General features: G+C 38.2%; 1 protein-coding gene across 1 annotated transcript in view; it reads right to left on the reverse strand.

The window, feature by feature from the left end:
- COL19A1 (collagen type XIX alpha 1 chain) overlaps positions 1 to 24,458 on the reverse strand; it is a gene marked incomplete at its 3' end in the record, with an annotated part of 201,173 nt that overhangs the window by 59,420 nt on the left and 117,295 nt on the right. Inside the window, exons 15-16 of the mRNA XM_082481418.1 lie at positions 23,004 to 23,057; positions 8,272 to 8,325 (exon numbers count right to left, since the gene is read on the reverse strand). Of these exons, the coding sequence (XP_082337544.1) occupies positions 8,272 to 8,325; positions 23,004 to 23,057 (108 nt within the window). The remainder of the gene's footprint in view (positions 1 to 8,271; positions 8,326 to 23,003; positions 23,058 to 24,458) is intronic.

Raw genomic sequence — 24,458 nt, forward strand, 5'->3', positions numbered from 1 at the left:
ATAATTCCACATGTGTATGGAAGATGCTGCTTGTGAATTGAATATCACAGATAATCCTTGGTATTTGACACTTTTGCATCGCGGTACCAGTTGTAAGGATCATTAGGAAGTAGTAAATGGATTTGTGGAAGCAGTGTAGTTCAACTTTTAAAAAATAATAGCTCTCATGAGCAAGGGAAATCTGACTATGGCTGCAAGGACAAATAACAGTGTCACAAAGCTGAAACTGAAAAGGATTTCCATTTTCAGAACAGCATCATTCTCTCGGTGGTACAGATTAGGGTTCGTTTACAAATAAAGAGCTTTATGCAGAGAATATTAGGTCTTCACTGATGTTATAATTGTCACAGTAGTTTAAATGCATTTCTGGGTGGACAATTAGTAATAAGAAGGAAAATCACCGAGTAGAAGGCATGCTCTTGTCCCACCACCAGAATATAGTAAGAAACTGGAGCTTTACAGCAACGACTCATGAAGACTGAAGAAGGTTTTCTTTCACTAATGCAACTATTCTGCATAATTTCTCTTAGCACCTTTGGAGGGAGGCAAGAGAGACCGTAGACAATTTCAAAACAATTGCAATTTGTTCTCCTCCAGGAGGCTCACTCTTCAGGAAGGTCGTGTTTTTCAACATGTACAATTCCTGCATCTCTAACTGGGAGTAATGAGTCACAAGGGTGGTTCCTAAGTCCCAGTAGCAGGCTAAGCTGATGAACTGTTATTAATAACTTGAGAATTACCACAAAGTAAAGTACTTGCATAAAAAGTAAGACACCAGTTTGGTGACATTGATCATGTGATAAAATGAGATAGCTGCTGTGAGGATGCACATTCTGAGGGTGGTATCTTTTGGCTTCTATGTAATCATATTTTGAAGTGTTCCAACAAAGCATTTAAATGAGCTAGGTCATGATTTGCATTCTGACAGCAAAGCCTTCCCCGGCAAGATGCATCTGCTCTATAGGAGTGCGCAGAATGGCAAACACACAAAGTTTTCCCACACGTAGAAGATCATTCTGTGAAGCCCTGATGGCTCTCCTTACCAGTAAGGGTACTTCCCTTGAGGTACTGAACTTCAAAAAGATGAGAAACAGAACCATGATTTCGATTAACCAAACAGACTGCTGCTTCCTTGGGGAAAAAAATTTCAATCTGATGGAAACTAACTAATAAAAGAGAGGCAATCACAAAGTTCCCATGGAGTCCGAAGGTACAAAAACCCAGGAAGATGATAAAGCCAAATTAAAGTCAAACAGGCAGAAGTTATTAAAACTGATGGATAAATCAGTAAGACCTGGCAGAACATTATCGCAGCCTACCAGCACAAGACAGGTGCGTTCTGAGACATCATCGCTAAGTTATGAAATATGATCCTATGTATTTTACTGTGATCACGTTGTTACAAGAATGATAGTGGGACTTAAATACTAGGGGACACTAGGAAGATTTGGAAGTGACATGAAAACATCTCAGATGCCTCACTCTCACTTTGTTCCCCAACATTGGAAGAGATACAAGGCCAGAAATTTTGCCATTCATTTTATTTTGGAAGTGAACTGTCTCCTCAAATTTACGTTGAAAAGTGAGATAAACATAGAGATGATCTTCCGACTGAGATGCTCAGTCAACTCTGACTTCTGAAGTTATTGCCAGAACTTTTACTTCAATATCCATATGAAAGATGGCAGTCCAGAACTGGGACTGAACCGTGATGACACTGCCTACTTCTTAGATGTCTCTACTTCAACACTGTAATCCTGCAGTGTCAAATCCTTGAATCCAGAATCCTGGCAGGATTCTACAATCCTGCAAGCAGTCAAAGGCAAGAATTTATTCTCCCTTCTCATTTGCCACCATGTTGTTTCTTTTACTGTTTTTCCACAAATGAAACCGCTGCAACTACACAACACAGGAATGCTGTACCTGCCACCAACTCCAACCTCTCAGATATTATTTGTACATCAAATAAAAAATAAATTTTTGACAAAACAGAAAACCTTTGTGGATGTCACAGTTTTGAGAAACAGACATAACCTCAAAAAAAACCCCAGAACTGTCTCGTGACTAAGGCAGCCCAGAGGAACTTAAGGCATTTGAGTTGCATTCTTGACTATGCCACAGCCTTTGTGTCACCAAAAGTAAAGCACCTCTCTGGCTTTAGTCTTTCCATTTTCAAAAAATTGACATAAATTTAATAACTTTATCTTTCCATCATTCTTTCGAAAATAAAATTAATAAAATGAGTGTACACAACAGAAAATACTTTTCTTCAAGGGTGTTTTCCTAAACTCTAGACTCTTTCTTCCCTTCCATGCTGTTTCTCTCCACTAATATAGCTGCATAACACACTCTGAAGTCTCCTCAGACAAAAAAAGAACCAGTAGCACTGGTTTGCAAGTGGAGAAGCAATGAAACTAGCAGGAGTTGAAGAATTATTGTACAGGCAATTTCTAGCTTTTGAATGAGAATTTTGCACATCTGCCACTTTGGATGTTTTTCAGACTTGCTGCTTTGCAAATACCAATGAAAAGCTCACTTGAGCGGGGTTTCCTTTTTCTTTTTTAATATCAAGTTGTGTAATTGAAAGAAGTGAAGCACACAGAGGGTACAGTTGTATGAATAAGAAAAGAACCGAAAACGTGTCCTGATTGTTTTCCAAAATTACAAATAGTTTTCAGATGTTCTTTCTATAGACAAGGCAGGAATAGAAACACAGGTGCTTAAAAGGAAATAGCTCCAAACTGTGAAATTACTGCAGTTTATAATATATTTTTCTCCCTTAACTTTTACAGTTCGTCTGCATTTCTTAAAGATGAGCCTGCTGAAAAAGTCTACCCAATTTCACAGTCTATGCAGTAAAATGGGTAAGAAGTAAATGCACTAGTTGCATCACAAGAACAGTCCATTTTGGAGAAGACAGCACTGCAAGTGACTCGGTGTAATCACTTTATCCATCCATTTCAGATCTGTGCCTGCCCATTGAAGTAAAATACTGTTTTTCTGATTACTATAATGTAAAAACCCATGAAACTCATGAGTGCAGATGTGTGATATTGTGTAACTACCCCAAAGAGCAAATGGAAAGAATGATGAAGGCATGACGTTTGCCACAATAGAATACATTAAGTAAATTACATTTTTATATGGATTTTAAAAACCTAATTGCATAGAAACAGACAATATGACCAAGCCTTGCCAGCCACTCCTGCCCCACCACGTAAGCATTTCCACTATTCTTCTAAAAAGCAGCTGAATGTCCAGGAATACCAGAAATGCTACTGACAATTTTCACTTACCATTGCTTTAATTTTCTGTTTATTGTAATTAACTGATAACATTCATTCACTTTCAAAATATTGGTAGAGGAATGGCAGTATTTCCTGAGGCGGAGGAAATGAAATTTCCAAGGCAAACTGCTGGCTACTTAAGATAACTAGTTTGGTGGCACTGACATACATACTGAATAACAAGAGATCAAAAGTGTATGGAATTAAATGACGAAATTCAAGCAGCCTGTGAACTTCTCCACTGCCTCACATGCAACACAAACAAAAACGAAGCCCTATTTTAATTTAAGACTTTAAGGAATAACACAAAGCTAATCTTCCAAGCAAGAATAGTTGTGAAGATAAAAGATATGAAGTTCAGCCTCTTGCAAAGGTAAATGATGAACTGAATGATGAGCTCCAAGGGCTACAGCAATTGTGAAATAAATCTATTCTGGTTGCAAACAATAACTTCGGATGTGTTGGCAGAAAACAGCAGGTTTAAGAGGATGAATAATCGTGATTGCAGTTCACTAACCTGTGATTTAACAGACCCAAAGTTTCTTTCCTGCCTCTTCCACAGAGAGCTTCTTGGATAAGATGGCACGTGGCCAAATCAGGTGGTCCTTGTTTTTCCCACCTTTAAAAAACAGTGCTGCTGATAGCACTTCCCTTCTGCCAAACAGGAACACTGGGCAGAAGCCATACTCAGACTCACCGCAAAGAATGCTGTTATAGTGGTGGAAGTCTGTAGCGCTACTCTAGCTTGGCATTTTTTTTTATTTTAAAAACAATCTGATGTCTCACCAACATGGGAACTATTGAGAAATGGAATTCTTCCAGTCATAAGAGTTCCAGCAGAGACAGAGAAAGTTGGGACAGAAAAGATGAAGTTAACCTTTACTGGAGAAACCAGTAAAACTCCTCTTTCTGCCCTCTAGCTTACCTACGTAAATAGAAATAACTGGCTGATGATTCGTGTAAAAGTAAAAATAAAAATGAACAAAACCCACCCCAACACCTCCCACAAATGACCGTAATGTCTAAAACAATGCCAAACATCATGCAGTTATTTTCTAGGCAGGACAAATTGAATAATAAATGAACTTTTCTTAGAAACCTAAAAAAAAAAACCCAAACAGGCAGGTAGCAATTCTACGACCCTAGACCAGAAAAGCATTGTGCTACAGTGAAGGCTGCAGAACTGGGCCTTTGGCATCCTTAAGCCAAGAGTATATAAATACTAAGTTCAGACACCTTACATACATTTGATTCTAAGTATTGAAGAAAAAAATGCTGTGGGACGTCGAAAGCATTATGCCTACGCAAAATAATGTATGGTCTGCTGGTAAGCCCTTCTGCATTGCTAAATCCTGGAGATATTTTTGTGAGCAGCTACGGCAGAAGAAAGCTATCAATTCAGTTCTGCAGTCAGATCAAAGTGCTGTACTTACGAGCTCACAGCATCCTACTACGATAGTACTTCCTTTTGTTTCATGAAATCAGCATTTCAATTTCAGTGAAGAGCCGTGCAGAGCAGGATAAGAGCACGTGAAAGAGACAGTATCTCTTTCAGAAGACTTTAGAAGACAACGCAAGCAAGGAAATGTCTGAAATACATTTGAAGGGCATTGAAGAGATTTTGATTTCGCAATCACAATTTTCAGAATGCTTCTGAAAGTGAAATGAATAGTGTATTTAACAGAAGCTTTTAACTGCTCTCTAGGTTCTTTAACATGGGGGAAGGGATCAAAAAGCACTAGAGGGAGCTGCTGTTCTACTGAACCCCTTCTGATTCCTTGTTTTCAGCATAAATTGTTACCCACTGGAGTGAGACAAGTGTGAGCACACATCGCAGCTCTCCAGTATTGAAATAACAGAACAGTACTCAAAAGCAACATCAGACAGCAAGGATGCAAACCATGAATTCTGAACCAGAAGGGAATAACAGAACACTTTACAAGTCCATAATATTTAATAAACCTTAAAAAATATTAAAAGGAGCTGGCGATCATCACCTGGGTAGGCTTACAGAAATATTTTTTATAACCTGTCAATAAAAATCCTCATTGACTCCTTGCCTTTTGTGGGCACAGGATTCGCTCTAGAGGGAAAAATGACATAAAAGAAAGGATAAGGGGAAAATGAAACAAAAGAAAGGATACCTGGAAGAAAATGCATATAGAGTCCCACTTTAATTGAAGAGTTTCATCACCACTTGCCAATAAATCTACATTTCTGACACTGATACGGGTTTTTAACCAAAGATGTGCAGATGCTGTTAAAGGGCTAGAAATTCACGACTGACATCAAATTTACTGAAAAAAAATCCCCAGAAGTTAGGTTAGCGAAAAAAAAGAGGTATTGAGAGAAGGTTAGAAAAGTCACATTAGAGACAGATAAGAACATAAAGAAAATCTTAACTGCTGCCGTGCCACAAGTAGGTAAAAAATTATTATTTTAATTAATCAAAACTCACACCGCTTAGCAGTGTTCGATTTATAGCCCTTTTCAGGAATGTAGTTCAGCCCTTTTCAGAATGTAGTCTCATAATCCCTCCCTGCCTACACTTTTTTTAGGACTATCCTTCATACCAAATGCCCTAAGTATTGCATCCTATCAACTGTTCACCAACTTCTTCCTCAAGGAGGCAGAAATTTCCTTCTTATGGGTTTTTCTTTTTGTCATTGCTGAACACCTGTCTGCTCTCCTAATATCTAAATTAAGTACTTAGCCTCATGGCATAAGGTCCTAAATGAATTAGGTAAATTTTAGTTTCAAACACACAGTGTGTACCGTAGCTACCGCAACAATTAATGATTGAATCTCCTTTTTCTTCAATACAAATTTCTTATTCCTCTGAAACATCAACCAAACACCAAACTTACTTTTTCTGGACAGTCTAATTTTTACATGTCTGGTCAATCTGTTAAGCATTTTGTACCCTGTATATGCAACCACCCTGCAGGTGTGACAGTTCTGTTGCACTTTGGACAGCCCAAACTAAAGGCTGACTATATATCCATGTGCCACTAGTTCCTCTTAGAAGAAAAGGGGTAGCTGGAAGTGCTATGTAGCAAAAGTTAATAGAGTTTGAGCTTGAAAAAGAGAGGAAGAATGATGGTACGTACAAGCTGCAGCACTTTAAATATGGGGATACTGCCAATGCACATTAACAGGCATTGCTGCTTTTAGAGTATGCTTTTCCTATGCATTATATTTCTATGCGTTATATTCTTAGTCACAAGATGCTGGTGTAGCTGTATCCAAAGTAAAGATTGCATCAAGATAGTTATACCACAAACAAATACATTTGACCAATATTTAGGCCATGATTGGTTGAGGAATGCTTTTCTGATATGCAGGACTAAGCTACAGTACCCACACAGAGCTCCTCGTACGGATGCTGCCATGCTGACAAAGTTGAGCTTCCCATTTGCTGTAAGCAAATCTGAAGCAGGTCTCAGTAATAAAAGGGCAGTTTAGCTTCCACTCAAAATTTCTGGTATGTCTGTCGAGGATCATACATCTTCACAAGCCTGACCTGCCAGCAAATCAACGATGGCAAAGATATGCAATGGTGGAACAGCTTTTCACCGCCTCAAAAAAAATGCTAAGTTCATTAGGTCTAATATTGACCTCTACTATGGTTTGGTGTTTTTCCGGTTGTGTGTGGTGTTTGTGGGTTTTTGTTTCTGTTTTTCTTTTTTTTTTTTCTTTTAAAGGTCATTTTTGGCATTTGTATTAGGAAAGATTCTGCATCACTCCCTTCCTCTGTTCAGACTCCAGTCTACAGAACGGTTTCAGCATCAGGAAGCTCAAAGTGTACAAAAGACTCAAATAAGCAAGGCTTCAATATAACTATATGCAGGGGAGAAGAGGGAGAGGGAAGGATTTATAACTACTCAGTTTTATGCAGGATAAATGAACTCCATCATCAAGTCCTCTTTCTGAACACGTTTTGCAAGGAAAAGGGGGGGGGAATTATACAATTTGTGCAGTTTTGGTTTTAGATGAGTTTAGATGACATCTGTTTCATTTTACTTATTGTATTTCATGCAGCAGTCTCTACAAATAAGACTAGTTTTCCCTTGCAGTGAGCTTGAAGCATATGAATCAAATGTTCAGACGCATAAACTACTGGCCATTACCTTTCTCAGGTAAGCAGAAAAAGGAATTATGAAATCCTTGTTTGACACTAAGAATGTAAGACAGCAGAAGTTTACTCAATCTGCAAATAAATAGCTGATTTGTATTTGTGCATACCAGCATTTTTACAATACAATATATAGGGAATGTTACAAATATGACCAAGTCTTCCCCTGCCAAAGGAAGGCTCTGTTCATTTTAGGCTAAAATAAATCCGTGCCTGACTTCAAATTTGAAATTATGTATCTCCTAAAAAAAAAAAAAAAAAAAAAAAAAAAAAATCCCAAACCTCTTAGATCTGAGCTAAACCCTTTAGTGCTTCATATTACAAATCCTTCCATAGAGTCATGTATTTATTAATCTTTTTAATTCTTCAGTAAACTCATTTGAACTACAGCTGAGTGCTCATTCCAGTGCTGTATAATCCTCCCCACCATTCAGACAGTTGGCACATGCTTCACACAGGCCTTCATCTTTCAAATTACCCCTCTGAGACAGAAATTATCCCATCTTCTACAGAGCATCACGCATTTTGCATAGTGAATGAATGCACAGTATTCACATTTAGCATACATGGCCAGTCTTTCTTTGAAATGCCAGACAATTTCTGCTTCCTCTGCTGAAGTTTGCATCTTGTTCTTTCCCTCCTCTGTAGTCTCTTGTACTCGTGGACCCAGTTCTTTTATCTTTGCTGTATCAAAAGGCTAGGAATAGTAGCTGTTTGATGCAGCAGAGTAAACACAAATCAGTTGTTTTCAACCATGATTATGATCGGGTAACCTGCTATAAAAATGCTAACAAAGTTCACTGTTTCGGGATAGAGTGAAAATTTCCCCTTCCCTCATTAGTTACTCACAGGAGGTCCTGGTGGCCCTGGTTTTCCTGGGAGGCCTGGTTTGCCCCGTCTTCCCTGGAAACAAAAAAAGAACAACAGACGTTTATACATGTTACAGCTAGTGACTGATTTGGAATAAGAATTTGGTTTAAATGAAAGATTTATTGCCTTGCTTATTATCAAAAAGTTCAAAACCTATCCAAAATGAATATGCTATATCAGCCACGGCAATGCCATCCAATTCTAGTAATTTTAGGATTCTTTTTAATAATTGTGACAAACAGTATATTTGCATCACTGTAACATTTACTGTCACATTTTAAACCTGTGTCTCAAATGTGAGTGCACATTGATAGAGCTATAAACAGAACATCTTGATGAAGTGTAAAGAAATTATATTTTATCTGAATATACCAGAGCTTGGGATGTTAAACTGTGCTGCAGTAGTCACCCTGACTTGCACAGTAAGTACATATGTGAAATATAACCCAATTAACAAACACTCATACCCTTCTTCTCCAGAATGTGAGAATAAGCAGAAAAGTTAGAGATTTATTTGCAAAACCAATTCACCTTCCTCATGCGATTACTACCATCACTGTATAGAGTACACACGCAGCATCATTTGCATTAAAACTTAAGGTCCATAAAAGTCTACTTAAGTTAACGTGAGACTTTCCGCTCGTAGTCATGTACATGTAATTATTACAATTTTTTAGTACAGAACTCAATTGAACAACTGCTGTTTTCACACATGCTTTTTTTTTAAGAAGATTAACATAAAAATGGAAGTAATTTACAGTAATTTACATCTTTATTACCAAGCTGAAACGTGATGCACATTTTTTAGAAACAATAGCTGAGAACAACTAATACCTAGTTCTGATGGTAAAAAAAAAAAAAAAGTATTATATAAAGACTAAACTTTTCCCTTGTTTTCCCTTGCATATAACAAACAAATTAACAAAAAGCATTAGGGGGTGTCATGCTGAAAACTTGGCTTAAGAAGTTAGAAAAGGAAAATGCTTGCTGACAGCTCACTGTTAACACACAGGGGCATTTCTGTAAGCTGTGGTCCCTACTTCTAAGCCTACTTCTGTTTTTCATTAAATGATGATCTCACACAAACTGCAGAAGTAACCTAAGGAACAGAGAGTGAAATCTCAGCTTCACTCTTTACAGGTGAGAGCCCTGATCTGCAGGCAACCGCTCTCACTCTCCGCCTCTCATTAATCTTGATCTACACTGAGGGGAAACAAGATGATGACAGTAAGGGTACAAAATCCCTCTTCCTCACACCCTCCAGCTCAACAGGGTAACCCCTTGCCTATATGCCAGGGACTCTCCCGAGAAGCAGGAGGTAGGGATTTGAAGCCCTTCAAGTTGAAGAAAGAACCGAACGAGGATTGTAGGGATATGTTTCATCCACAGGGCTGTGCCACATGACACGCACACTGCAACCACAGTTTTACGAAGGTCCTCAGTCAGTGTGTTTTAAGGGCTGTGTGAAAAGAACAAAAAAAACCAAAAAAAAACCCAACCAACAAACAAAAAAACAACCAACCAAAAAAAAAAAACACCCCTCAGCATATTTGGAGTGCCAAATTCCTGGATCTTAACTAGCTGAGACATATGTTATGTGCTGAGCTGTTTAATCCCACCAGTACTCGTACATGCAGGGCTGTAACTGGGGCAGCTCAGGGTGAATTTTTCATATCCGAAATACAGTACTAGGTGCCTATATTGGGTTCAAGGCTACATGGTCCCTCACCACCCACCCTCAGCACGTCCTCTGCTGTGTTGGTGACACTGTCCACGCAGCCCTGTGACGAGCCAGAGGTGGGAACCCATCCAGGCTAAGGATGGCCCACAAAAAAGCAGAGTTGCTTTAGACTTTGGCCAGTTCATTGATGCAGTTCACTGGGCAACTGTCTGGCCTTTGAGAGGGCACAGTACTGGGAAAGGCCCACACGTACAAGAGAAGGGGGGCTATTGTTGGCTAGCCGTGCCACTAGTGAACAATAAACACTCGTGCTTCTTTGGGTCTTGACCCTGCACGCCCAATTCCTATTTAGAATTCATCTCCAAAAGTTGAGATGTGCCACTTTCGGACTGATCTCTAGTTCTGAAACACAGATGGAAACTGACTTTTACCAACTTTTTTGAAAAACAGTAAACTTTCCTTAGAAAGTATGAAAAACAGATTGAGAGGTAATGGTATAAGTAATAAACAAATATAAATTGCTTCGTATTTTTAAAATAGTCCCTCTGAGAGTTATAATGATCTATACTGTTGACTTCTTAAAGCACCTTCCTTTTCCTGTTTGGACTTATTTAAAGTATCCTGAGGATGACACTTAAAATCACAGCAGTCTAAACAAAGTATCAAGGAAGTGTCAGGGGGAAGAAGGCAGGGCTTTGACTGGCAGACACAACTGTGAACGAGGTGTTAATTACACAGGAAAACATGGAATATGTTGGGAAGGCAATTTTATCTCTATTTACAAGATGAGCTAAAATGTGATTTATTGCATATCGCAAAGTCAAAACTTGACAAACTTTCTGAAAAAAGAGTTATAAAAAAAATAAAAATTGGGGGTAGTTATTTTTCACTCTCATTTATTAATTACCAGAACACTTACCCAGTGAAACACAGAAGAAACTTTTGCCCTACCTTTAATCCAATAATTATTGGGTATAAGTCATTACACTATGTGCCATACATACAAAAAACCCTGTAGAACAATCACACAGACTGGTACGAAGCATCAGCTATTTCTAGAGAAACGAAAGTCCTTTTTTTTTTCCCCTACAAGCACCCTTCCAAACTGCCTCATATTTTAATTTTAACCCAGAAATATGTAAAAGGCTACTACCTTTCAGCAATGCCTTTCAGATTTAAATGTTAGGGATATACACAGTTCCACCCGCCTGCCAGCACTCCTGCTTCTCTACGAATTCCCAGCATCAGTAAGGAAAAGAATAAAATATATAGTATAGTAACAGTGTAAGGAAAGTAGTTTATCATTTTGTTGAGGACAATCAAAACAATTAGAAGAATGTTTTTGATAAGCCCACTATGGCCTTGCCTTGAGCAGATCATGAGCCAGACTGTGACTAAATATTTACATCTTGACTCTGAGTCTTCCTTCTGGCAGGAAAGGAGTGAAAAACATCTCGGTGCCCTCTCTGGTTCATTGACTGGGCTTAGCGGAGAGCCACAGCTCCCATCTCCTGCTCAAAAGCGGGTCTCGGCAGCCCCGTGAGAGCTGTACTCGCTGCCGTACCGCCGTGCGTGGGGCAGGCAGCTGGCACAGGAGGCCCGTTACCTTTATTTAGTTGACTTCACTGAGCAGATGTTGAGTTTATAAAACCATTAAAAATAGAAATAAATATTCCAGGCATCACATGCTTGCTTTAACTAAACAAAAACTGCAATACCACCTACAGTGAAAAAAGATAAGTGGTGTCACAAAGTTGTCTAATGCTATTTAGGATAATATCTAAAGAAAAGAAAACCAAACCAGTCGCTGGTTATTTCCTTTGTGATGCGTGTATTTTTGCTGGCAATCAACATGATAAGAAGTTGTCTGAGTATTTCTGATACTGTATCCTGTCCCCTTGACTCATGAAATGCCTGCCCTCAACTCTTTCCTCTTTTCCATAAGACAAACTTAAGCTACGATACACACACAAATCGTTCAAATAACTGCTTGGTCAGGGGCAAAAAAGATAAAATATTAAAAATAAAATAAATGAGAAATTATATGCTTCAGCAAACCCCAGCTGAGTGCCTAGCTGAAGTACGTGGTCAACTGCACTCTTTATTCCTCTCTTCCTTCGCTCTTTCTGTTAATCACCGTGACTTGACGAGCTTTGCCTTACATTAGATGGAAAGCTGTTCAGAAGAGAGGCTCTGTGCATCCTTCCATAAGCTTGTGCTCTGATTCTGACTGCTGCCCCTGGGCAGTGCTGCAGGTCCAACACGCAATGCAAGAATGCAAAATCTATATTGTAACCCCCTGCTGTATCACGTTGCATCCCTCTATTCACATGCCTCTAACTATAGAAGAGTAAGATCGCTAATCCTAGTGTCTAAAAATAAGCTGCGGATTATTTTAGGATAAAAATCAAGTAGAGTTATGTAGGAATGCTGACATGATTTATGGAATTAATAATTTAAAGAACCCACACTTGAGTATGGAGGGAAAAGTTCTTAGAATAAGCCCGTGTGAATTTTCAAGGGAAACTGCTAATTAGCAGTTCCTGAAACACATCATCACATTTCAAAACAGGAACTAGTTCTAGAGAAAGTAGGAAGCTAGGCTTTAAAGTCTTAACTACGGTAGTTATTATGCAAGATTAATGGGGCTTATGTAACTTGTTTGCCGAGCTAAACTAAGATTCTCTTGAATAATCCTCAAAATCAGACTGACAAAAGGGTCAGATATACCCGAAGCAGGTGGAAAGGAAAGACCCCTGTCTCAGGGTGTCCAACCCACGGACACCCCGCTGGTCCCTTGGGCACCTAAACACAGCCATGCGAGTGGAGCTGTGGGCAGTTAAAAGACTTGTTCTCCAGATGCCCAAAGTTGCCACCAAGCAGCCAGACAAGTCCCAGTGCCTATGCTAATTCAGAGTACAGAAAAGATGCTTTCCTTTGCCTCAGTCCTGTAAGCTGATACACTTAGTCCATATAAATGTTCCAGTTTTCAGTCTCTGTCTGCAGTCACAACCTGGTGCTCCTGGCAGCTCGCCTGGAGCTTGCGGAGCTCCAACCAATTCTAACCCAGAGGAAACCTAGCCCAGCCCAAAGCTGGTGACAAATCCTCTGCCCCATGGTTTACCAGAAAGAGCTTGCCAGGCTGCCATTTTAGGGGAATGAAGGCGGACATCACACAGCAGCATCAGTAAGAAAGCCAGTTCAAGAGCTAATTGGAAACAGAATCTTAGAATTAATCACAAAAATCAAAGCAATCATCTATCCAACCCAATTATTTAACAATGCATATCTCCTGGTTGGTTGTGGGACAGGAGAAGGTTCGCCAGGATCCAAATCAACTATTCGACAGGTCACAAAGTGAAAATTACAAATCTATAACAAATGCACAGCCCAAGTACAGAGTCATTATTTCCCATTGTGCATTTAGCCAAAAATTTGCTAATATTTAAAGAGTGCTTTGACATTTAAGCATCTAACTGCACAACTGCTGTTAATAAGAGTTTTGTCATTAACTTGGGTTAATGTGCAATTTTATTTTTTTTTAATCCTTACAATCTTATAGTTTTGATATTCTCTTTCCTAAATTGGAAATCTGTGTTGCAGTCAATGAAACCTTTTTAAATTTAGTAATACAGTGTTAGGACTTGAACGTACAATTCCCTCTTCAATCCTATTAAACTTGGCCTTGTGGATGTATCATGGTAACCAGTGTATTACAAATTAACCTCGTATTAAATGTTAAACCTGAACAAATTCACAGGAAATAAGGCCAGAAGGCAAGAAATTCAGCTGTCTGCAGAAAAAAACTGGATGTCTGCCCCTTATATCCCACTAAAGCCTTTCATAGAAACACGGCTCACAGAAGAATAGAGCACACAGACCCTAATCCCCTGTTTTGGAAGACAAGTCTCTAGGGAGCTCCTCGCTAGCGCAGAAGCATTCCTGCACTCAACCTTGGGTTTCTATTTTTAGGAATGATTTCCAATAAATTCCAGTTTCTTCATTTTTGTATTAATAAAATGCTTAAAGAGAGCGCCTAGCCAGACTATATAATATTATTCAAATGCATTTAACAAACATCAAAAAAAAGTCCTTAAACCGGCATACCAGTGCCAAGAATTGAAATGCCACAATCTATTTTGCCAAAAAACCCCAGCACTAAATCCATCACTTCTCAAGTGTATTCACAAAAGTGTATTTTAAATTCAAAATCACTTGTAGAAATATTTTTCAACTACATTTAGATATTTTTATAATGAACACCTTAATTTTTAATTATGAGAATTAATTTCCTATTCTCTCATGTTGCTATACCTTTTGCTAAGAGACATTAAAACAAATAACAATAATAGATTATTGGAAGGGAGCCTGAAAGTTCTAAAGGAGATCTTGAAAGTGGGATAATTTCTGCTATTCCATTAAAATTTAGATTTTAATTTCTTAATTGGAAAATAACAAAGAAATTTAAAAACAATAGAACTGTTTCAAATTGACAAATCTGTCTTCAACATTCTAAATTACAACCATTTTCGTCCCATTTTTAAATGCCAAGGTAGGAAAGATATATGTATTTTTTTAAGGTGTCTCCTACCTTGCTGGTTATTTACTTTGCTTTTTAGGTAGAGACATTCCCTTAGAAAACCTGAAAATTCTCTCTCTCTTTTACATTAACCATTTTTAGACTGTTAAATACTTGAGTGAAGAAACTTGCAGCACTCCAACTTAAAGATAAGATCCGACTGGAGCTTTACATACTTAAAAACAACTTACATCAAAGTCAGGAAGGACCGAGAAGATTAAAAGAGATTCCAAAACTCCAGAGCTGTAGCTGTGAAAAATACTGCTTGCTCTGTGCCAGGAGCCTGACCTACTATGCAGTAATTATCATTGCTCTGTAAAGCTTGTTTTACAATTGGTTGAGTACAACATTTACTCACTGAACTCGAAAACAAATTATGTCAAAGAAATATTTAAGTTCTATAAACCAGATAAATGCAACCTGAATTTAAATTAATTTTGATGTCACTCTAAATAATTACGTTAAGAAACTCTAACAGCTCCCCGCCCATTTATTTATTTAGGAAGATTTTCCACTGTGTCATAATAATTTTATTCGTGCTTGATTAGAAAAACTTGTAATCTCCGAGTAAACTGATTATTAAATAAGGCAAGTGGTGCAATTTCACAAAGTCCCTCCAAACACATAATTGTAGTGAAATCAATGCTGAAACACTGTATGTGACAACCCAAAGGACTCTCAGTTTTATGAGGTGTTTAATTTATTACTAAAATAATGCTAAAATAACCTCCTCTTAAGTGAAGTATTTGGTATTATAAACACAACAATTGGAAATAAGGAAGTTGTTTCAAAAAATATTTACTTGAAGACACCTGCAACTTCCCAAGGAATACAGAGTCAAGAATACGGCTGTGGTATGGTAGCAACGTTTGTAAACGTTTGAACTAAATTAATCCCTGGAACCAGGGAAACCACCATGGTGGAGAACCAGTCCAATACCTGCGAAACATTAAAAAAAAAAAAAAATTAATCCATAAAAATGAAGTTGGCGGCACCTATGCTGAGAACCAGCTAGAGCTAGTTAAATAAAAAACACAAAATTGTCTGGGTTGCAAGGGGCCTCCTGAGATCACCTAGCACAATCCCCCTCCTCAAGCAGGATCATTTGTCCCGGACTGTGTCTAGTTGACTTTTGAGTATCTCCACAGGTGGAGATGCCACAACCTCTCTGGGCAACCTGTATCAGTATTTGACCACTCTCACAATAAAAAAGTGTTTTCTTGTGTTCAGATGGCATTTCCTGTTTTTTAATTTGTCCCCATTGCCTCTTGTCCTGTCACTGGCTACTACTGAGGAGAATCTGGATCCCTCTTCTTCATTCCCCTCACATTAGGTATTTATACACACTGATAGGATCTTTCCTGAGCCTTCTCTTCTCCAGGCTGAAGACTCCCAGCTCTCTCAGCCTCTCCTTTTATGAGAATGCTCCAGTCTCTTTAATCTGCTTTGTGGCCCTGTGCTAGACCCACTTCAGTAAGTCCATGTCCTCCTTGACATGGTCTCACCAGTGCTGAGCAAAGAGGAAGGATATCTCCCCTGGCCTGCTGCCAATGCTCTTCCACATGCAGCCCAGGATATTGTTGGCCTTTTTGCCACAAGGGTGCATTGCTGACTCATGGTCTGCCTGTTGTCCAGCAGGTTCTTCTTCACAAAGCTTCTTCCCAGACAGTTTGCTTCCAGTGTATACTGATACCTGGGGTTATTGCTCCCTAGATGCAGGATTTTGCATTTCCCCTTGTTGAACTTCACATGCTTCCTCTTGCCGCAGTTCTCTGCTACGATCTGCCCCATTTTCCAGGTCGTTGATGAAGATGCTGGACAGTACTGTCTGCAGTGTTGAACCCTGGGATACACCACTAGTGACTCATCTCCAAATGGACTTCATGGCGCTGATCGCAACCCTCTGGGCCCAGTCGTTCAGCTGGTTTTCAATTCACCTCACTGTCCACTTATCTAACCTATACTTTGTCAGCTTGTCTACGAAACAAGTTATGGAAGACAGTGTCAAAGGCTTTGCTAAAGTTGAGGTCAACAACATCCACTGCTCCGCCTATCTGCCAAACTAGTCACCTCATTGTGGAAGGCAATGTAATTGGTCAAGCATGATTTTCCCTTCATAAATCCATGCAGACTATCCCAATCACCTTCTTGTCTTTCATGTGTTTGGAAATGGTTTCCAGGAGGATTTCCTCTGTCACATTCCCAGGGATTGAAATGACATTTACTGGCCTGTAGTTCCCTGGAACTTCCTTCTTGAAGACAGAAGTGGTATTTTCTCTCTTCTTCAGGAACCTCTCCTAGTCATCATGACCATTCAAAGATAATCAAGAGTAGCCTCACAATGACATCAGCCAGCTCATTCTGCACTTGTGGATGCAACCCATCAGGCCCCCACGGACCTACAGAGCTGTGTCCTCCATCTGAAGCTTCCTGGGTACAAGAGTCCAACAGCAAACAGTTACTTCAGTAGTGTTTGGGCTCTGTGCTTCATGACCATCATCTTTAAGTATGCGTATGCTGGACAGAGAAAGGTTGCTGGCATCTTCTTCAGGCCCTTCTACATGAACTGCTGTGCAAACCACTGCGCACCTATTGGCTGCTCCTGTTATCGCTGCACAAACTGCTGCATCACTTGGCTCTCATATAGTCCTCTTCCTGGCGTGGGCTAAAAGGGTGCTTGACCCTCCCTAATCAGGGGTCAGCTACAGCAAAGGCTGCAGGCACCCTTTGATCAAGGACAGCTGGTGGAGTTCGCTACAAGACTCTAGAGCTACCTTTACCTTAGCCTTACGTGGTGGCAGCAGGTACCCTCAGTTTCCTCAGAGGTTTCCTAGAAGTGCCCAAATCCCAGAAAAAGTGCCCAGAAACGCAAGAAGCTATCAAGAAGGTCTCAAAGGAGCAGAAACTGCTGTGTATGTTAGCTGCGTGATGGGCCTGGCTCTCTATAGGCCAACTGAGAATGAAAAATGATCATTTCTACATTTCACAGTACAGCTGTCTAACACAGTAGCTTTGATACTTTGCATTAAGAGATGTTTTTGGATTTTGCTAAAATATTATATTAACAAATTAAATCATTTTCAGAAAAAATAGTATTTATAAAAAAATGCACCAAGTTCAGGGAAAATCCCCACTACAAAGATATCCAACTGAAATTAAGCATTAATTTCCAAAACCTGTGGAATTATATTTTGGAAATATAAATTTCACTTCACTGCATTTAACATAGTAAAGGCAGACTCTGGAAAACTCCATGCAGTCTGTAATTATAAGTAGCAGCAATAAGACAAAATTATATGAAAACTTTAAAAAATTCTTTACATCGGGAGCTGAAGGACCTTAGCTGAATTTTCTCAAAAATAAACATAATGGTGATTTGATTACAGAGAAAAAACTTTAAATATCTCTTTAATGTAAAGCAGACATTAAAAAAAAAAAAGTTGTTGCGGGCTTAAGCTACATGCCCAAGTGTAAAACAACAAGCACGTTTTGAAATGTGGGATTGACAAGAAACACTGGAACAAAGAACTCAAGGAGACTTGTGAAGTCTTTGTTGTTGATGTCTTTCAGGTATACTTCTGTGCAAGATATACTTAACTAAAGTGCAGAATATTCAGAAAAATAATAAAGTCCTGCATAATGCAGGAAGCCAGAAAGATGGCGTCGTTGTCCACTGTGGTTTAAATTCCACACAATGCTAGGTTAGCACCCAATCTGTCTATTTTTTCTCAGTCGGTAATATCGGACCAGGGACTTTTCTGAGTAACGTCTAATTACCTTCTGAAGCTCCTGATGTCGTTCTGAGCACTGGTGTAATAGTATCAAGTTGCTGCAGCAGTAACATGCTGCTCTGAATGCCTGAAGCCAACAAGAGGGACGCTGAAAAATTATGTATGAAGGTAACTCCCACAGAATGGTCTAGTGTCTCTCATGCAGGAATGAGGAAAAGGGAACGAGCAGCTGTCTCTACTGGCCCACTTCTCCCAGTCATCAGAATTAAAACCAAAGGCTCTCTCTTAGGCTCTCATGTCTAACATAAACCACTTCGCTAAAGGTAACAAAACTAAAAAAATTATAATAGTCACCAGTGGTAGAGCAAGGAAAATCGCTGATCTTTTTGCAAGAACAGCAACGGTTTGAGGACTCCTTGCACCCACAGGAAAGCTCAATGCTGGCTAACAGGAGAGGAAGTGGGTACCATGGCAAAAGGAGAAACATAAGGGCAGTACATGCTCATACAGAATTTAACTAAGTTCACTCAAGGGATTGTCACAACAAAAAAGACTTTCAAGTGAGTATTGTATATGTCTCAGGTTGGTTGAAGAATCAGAAATAAATTCACTGTATGGTCTCTGGATATGGCCAGATTATTGTGTAGCCACTATTTCTTCTGCCATAACTATTACTTTCCTCTTTTAAGTATGTCATGGTTTAGGCCTAAATAAGGATGCACCATGTATGATGAATCACTGAATATCTTTTTTTTTTTTGGTAGAGCTACAACAAATGCTAAGTAGTTTCTTTTGTGTGGATACAGAAGCACGGTAGTAAACACAAAGCTAATTGTTTCACTTTAGCTCACAACCCCGTTCCTCCTTTTTTATTGCTCTGCAAAGGAAATAACTATGTAAGTCTGAAGATCATTATTTGTACCACCTCGTTGCTCATGAAGGTTGCTCTCTTCTCCTGCATAAGCCAGCTACATGCAGAATGAGAAGACATAAAAAGGAGGTGTGAGGAAAAGGTGTCACAATAAGTGGAGAAAGAATGAGAACTAATGAGTTTACTTGTACAAACATAACAAATACGCTTGCTAAATGCTGGACTATTAATGTGTTTGTTTATTCAGAAAAGAAATATTTATGCATTTTGCTACTACACCCGTATGAAAGAAGTAACATGCGTAAGAATCAAATTTTTATTTATCACTGCACTAGTTCTTCTCCATGACTGCACTACTCTAGTGAGTTTGGAATTTTCTCTTAACCAAAGCCAAAAAATAGAGCATGCATCCTGATACAGGATCCTTTCATGCTGCACAGATCTAGTCAAAGAGCTTTCAGGGCTTCACCTCATTCATTCTGAATGACCTCCCTACAGCACATTTCTGTAAACACATCACATTAGTGTACGCTGTTTTCTGCAAACTCTTTTGTCCTTTGGGGTATCTGGAAAGCATCCAGGGAAACCAGCTCAGACAGAAGACATTTCACACACTTCTGTCATCAAGTTCCATGGCTGACTTACTTGCCTACCATCATTTAAATGTGTAAGAACCTAACCTGCTCTCTGACGTGGGAGCAAGATCATATCCCAGCATGATCATACAGTAGTAAAATACTGGATCGCCAAGCCACAGAAAGTGACATATTTATTATTTTAATAATCACATGCTGGCTGAAGTAACTCTATCTACAGTGTGTTCATTGGACAAAAGCTGTTACCGCTTTATTCGAAATAACGTACTGATCCCCCTTTGCTCTTGAAATGAATAACCTGCGGTCATCATCTAATTCCGTCATGTAAATTTGCGCATGTAAGCCAATTTCACATGTATGTCAGTAGGTATTTCAAGATTGGCATAACTTTGAACTAAAAATCTACAATTCAGTTAATCTTTATGTTTATTATAATTATACAATGATATATAATTATACTTATTCTATTTCCATAATAATTATTATATGTATTTTTACTATGTAATTTTTGATGCAGATTATTCCTGTGAGGTGAAAGAAATACTACTACCTAGGCTTATTCCTCTTAATAGCGGTACATTTGTCCTAGTTCCCTCTATTGTGAACGCAGAGAGACAGGTGCCCACTCTGGAACAGGGTCCCACCTTTGATATTTCTTAATAGTTCTAATACTAAACTCTTATCTTGGATGATATAATAAAATACCACTTAAAACACTCTGAAAATGAAAATGCATGGCTCAGGCCAGTTCAAAGAGGGAAGAAGAGATCCACTGAAATGGCTTTTCTTCTTCCCTTTCTGTCTCTAGTGACCGAAGACACTAGCTCTAACATGAGCCTTCTCTATGTTTCTTTGAGTTTTTGACAATATCACCATTAACACTGTTAATTTTTCTCAGTTCCTTATACCTTGCTTTAATGTGTGTTGAGAGGTCTCTAACTTACACACTTAATGATTCTCCTCTCAACTCATTATTAATCCAAGCCTAATTTTCAAAGGAATTGAACACTTACAAATGCTGCTGAGGTACATGGGAATTAAAACCTTGAATATAACAAGTACATTGTGAATGGAAAGTTTTTTAAAAAAATCGGGTTCTCAAAGTGTGGCACCCAAATTGAACAGATACTTTCAAATGTTTTGGAGTGGGTTTTGTTTGTTTGTTTGTTTGTTTGTTTGTTTTTCCCTAATATGTTACAGTTCCAGTCTGCAAAATGGGCACAATATCACTTTTAGGTTTGAACAACATGTTGAAGAAAAATCATCAGCTAGTTACACACTCAATATAATTCTTTGATCTTCAAAAAACAGCCCATGACAAAACCAATAACTTCATGTAATGTGAAAGATTTTGAGGATCTGCTGGAAGTACAGCAGAGGAACATGACATCTATAATTAAATAAAAAGGAATATTTAATAGCCATTACATGCGCACTGTCCTGTTTGTCATTAAACAGAGCAGAGATCTTGTTACAAACAGTATGCTATTGCGTAATTAAATGTATTGGACATGCAAACGCACACGAGAGTTGAATTAAGATTGCAAACTATGTTATCAATGCTTGAGCGGGGGTGGCCAGCAGAAAGTGTATTGTTGTGCGCATCTTAAGGGTAGAAAGATAAAGACAGATGCTGAGGCTCTACACTCCGCTGTTCCCATTGTTTGGCTCAAGGCAAAGTGTGCACGGCCGAGATTATAAAACAATCATCACTCCTGTTTTTATAGATATTGGAGTGAGACAGCAGTTCTTTTTTATGGGCAAATAGGAAATGTCCATGATGAATCTATCAAGCCCCTAATTCCCACCGCAAAATGGGGGAAAAAAAAAAAAAGTATTTCCAAATTCATTTATCCACCATTATATATAATACAGTGTGTGAACTCTGAATCTTTGCCTCAAAAAATAAAGAGGTTTAAAGAGTGATGTCTCTAAAACCAGCCATATTTATAACTGTTCCTAAAGGAGAACTAATAAACTGTGTGTTTCTGCAGATTCAGTACTCCACAGAAAAAGAGTTACAGTATTATAAAATCCTTAATAGCATGTTAATATGCTATTAAATATGCTTTATTAGCATATTCACCACATAACTTATGATTCTCCTTTAGTACATTGACTTTTTCTGAACGGGTTCTCAATCCTTACTGTGAAACTTAAATAATTTCAGCTTTCAAATTTTCATGTTCAATTTAGGTGAAATTTAGTACTATTTTTATAACTTAAAAAACAATGTAAAACATAACTTTAGGGCGTACATGCCATTACTCATTTTGTTCAAGGATTGGTCTTCTGTTGTTATTATTATTATTATTATTAGTGGAATTAATAATTTTATTAATTATAATAAATAATTCACTTTAGTTGACTATGATCAATGAAGAACAATACTAAATCCTTCCACTTCAGATAATTTAACTGAGATACTAAATATCAAGATGCCTAAACAAACTAAAAATTATTAAAAGACCCAACTTCAAAAGCACAAACTGAGCACAATTTAATTCGTAAAAATATTCAAATCTTTGGGTCTGAATATCTTCCCAAACTTTTAGGAGCAGACTAGATTATAAACTCCCAAACCAGATTTTTTCTTGTGGTACCACAATCATAAATATTTGTTCTACTGAACTACCAAATTCAGTAAGTCAGGGAAAACAAAAACATAACACAGAGAAACCAGTCAGTCAGTTACTTCATTATATTAAAATTCTGATTAACCAAAGTTTTATTTCATGTCTTGGGCATAATCTCTTCCCCTCCTCCCTCCCCCCCTCCCCCCCAGCCCCTCTTACTGTATCTCTCATCTTTGTGTATATATGTTAGGCTCTGATATTTGCATAACAGCATTTACAACAAAACTTGGGTCACTAGTACTGGTTTCTGTTAATATTTTAGATAACGACTCTAAATTCGTATTTTTCTGTATCTTAGACGTAGTAAGGTATGGTTTATCCCCACAATAAAATGAAAACTTCTGAGCAATTTTAATATTATTTCACTTAAAATTTCAGCAGAAACATGTTGTACAAATGACAACATCTACATCTGTGCTGCCATTCATTAAAACACTTTAGATAGTTGAAATTGTTAAATCTTCAACTGAAGAGAAACCTCAAATGTCAAAGCTCGGTTTGTTGTCAGCTTGCTTCATACTCAGCTGCTACCTTCCCATTTTTTATTAGCGCTTAGAAAGCAGGCACACATCAAGGTCAGTTACCACACTCACCAGTTGCTCACCAAGTTTACTCACCCTTTGACCTTCTTTGCCAGGTGGACCTTGGGGACCCTCCAGCCCTGGCAAACCCTGAAAATACAAACATTAAACAAATATAACGTTCGGTGTTATTTTCATCCCCTATTATTCCACAGAAATAGGACTAAGCCAAAAAGCCAGATGTCAAGACCAAGCATTTCTTTCTAATAATAAAAATAGGTTATTCATAATAACTTCTTTCAGGATAATGTTATATTCAGGTGCAAGAAAAAAATGCAAACAATAATTATTAACCACATTTCTCCACATCAAGGCTGAATCATTTGGAAAAGAAGAGGTAACTCAGCACTACTTAAGCTTAGTTATATTTAACTACAGTGTTATATGAAAAGTGATTTATCTTGTTAAGTTAGGATGCCATAAGAAAAAAAAAAAAAAGTTGTACTAAGTGAATGACAACTTACTCTACAACTCAAATTCAAATATAGGCACTGAAGGGAAGGGAGGGGAGGGAAAGGGGACTAAATATAGCAGAAGGCCTTACGCTCGCTGCATTGTAAGAACCAGCCCTGTGCAGCTTCCTCTGTGCCTGGTTCGGCTTTTCAAACCCCTTCAGACCCCTCTGCAGTCACAGACAGAATCACAGACTGTTTCCGACGCTTTGGGGCTTTAATTTTATATCTGATTAATGGACAATATAATCACAAGGCCTTCAAATAACAGCTCTGTACTTAGAACAGTGCCTCTGCCCTTTACTTTATGACTCACCTTGGAACACAATTTAAAAAAAAAAAATTACTTCGAGGAAGCTATCCAATTTCCATTACAGCAACAAGAAATATGAAATCAGTTTCAATGTAATCAGCAAAGAGCACTGAAAAGTTCTACTTCGTACAATTAAGAAAAAAAGGCTTGAATGTAATATTGCGTATTCTTACAGGGTACCACAACATTAGAGAACTTACATTTTGTTTATTGAAGAGTTCTAAATAATCAAATATTAAATTCTTAACCATTTAAAATACTCAGATTCAAGTATTGCTTCAGCTTGAGTTATATCTTTGGTCAAATTCTAAACTCCTTATTTAGAAACCATTACACATATTTATTGCCCCAATAAGGGTAAACTGAGGCCCCTGAGAATCATGTTTTTAAACAGTGTCCGTATTTCCAGAAATTAATTTTAAAAGTTCCTTTGTGGTCTCTAATTCCCAAGATAAACTTGAGAAAGTAAGTGGGCATGTCAAAGCTCCCAGCTGATATATCTTCAAGTGATGTTTTAAATTGATTAGAATGAAGTCTGACTTCAATTTTAAATAAAAGTAGCCAGGTTCAAGAGTTTTTCTATTTCTCTATTTTCAAACACCAAAGCTAGATGAGTACCTCAGACGGTATTTCACTATAGGATATTTCTCCTTTCACTTCAGTTATAATGTAAACAAGATAAGGTTTAAGATCTTTTACAAAACTGATGCGCATCATTTGCATCTT

The sequence above is a fragment of the Vanellus vanellus genome (assembly GCF_965231255.1).
Source record: "Vanellus vanellus genome assembly, chromosome: 3".
Taxonomy (NCBI): domain Eukaryota; kingdom Metazoa; phylum Chordata; class Aves; order Charadriiformes; family Charadriidae; genus Vanellus; species Vanellus vanellus.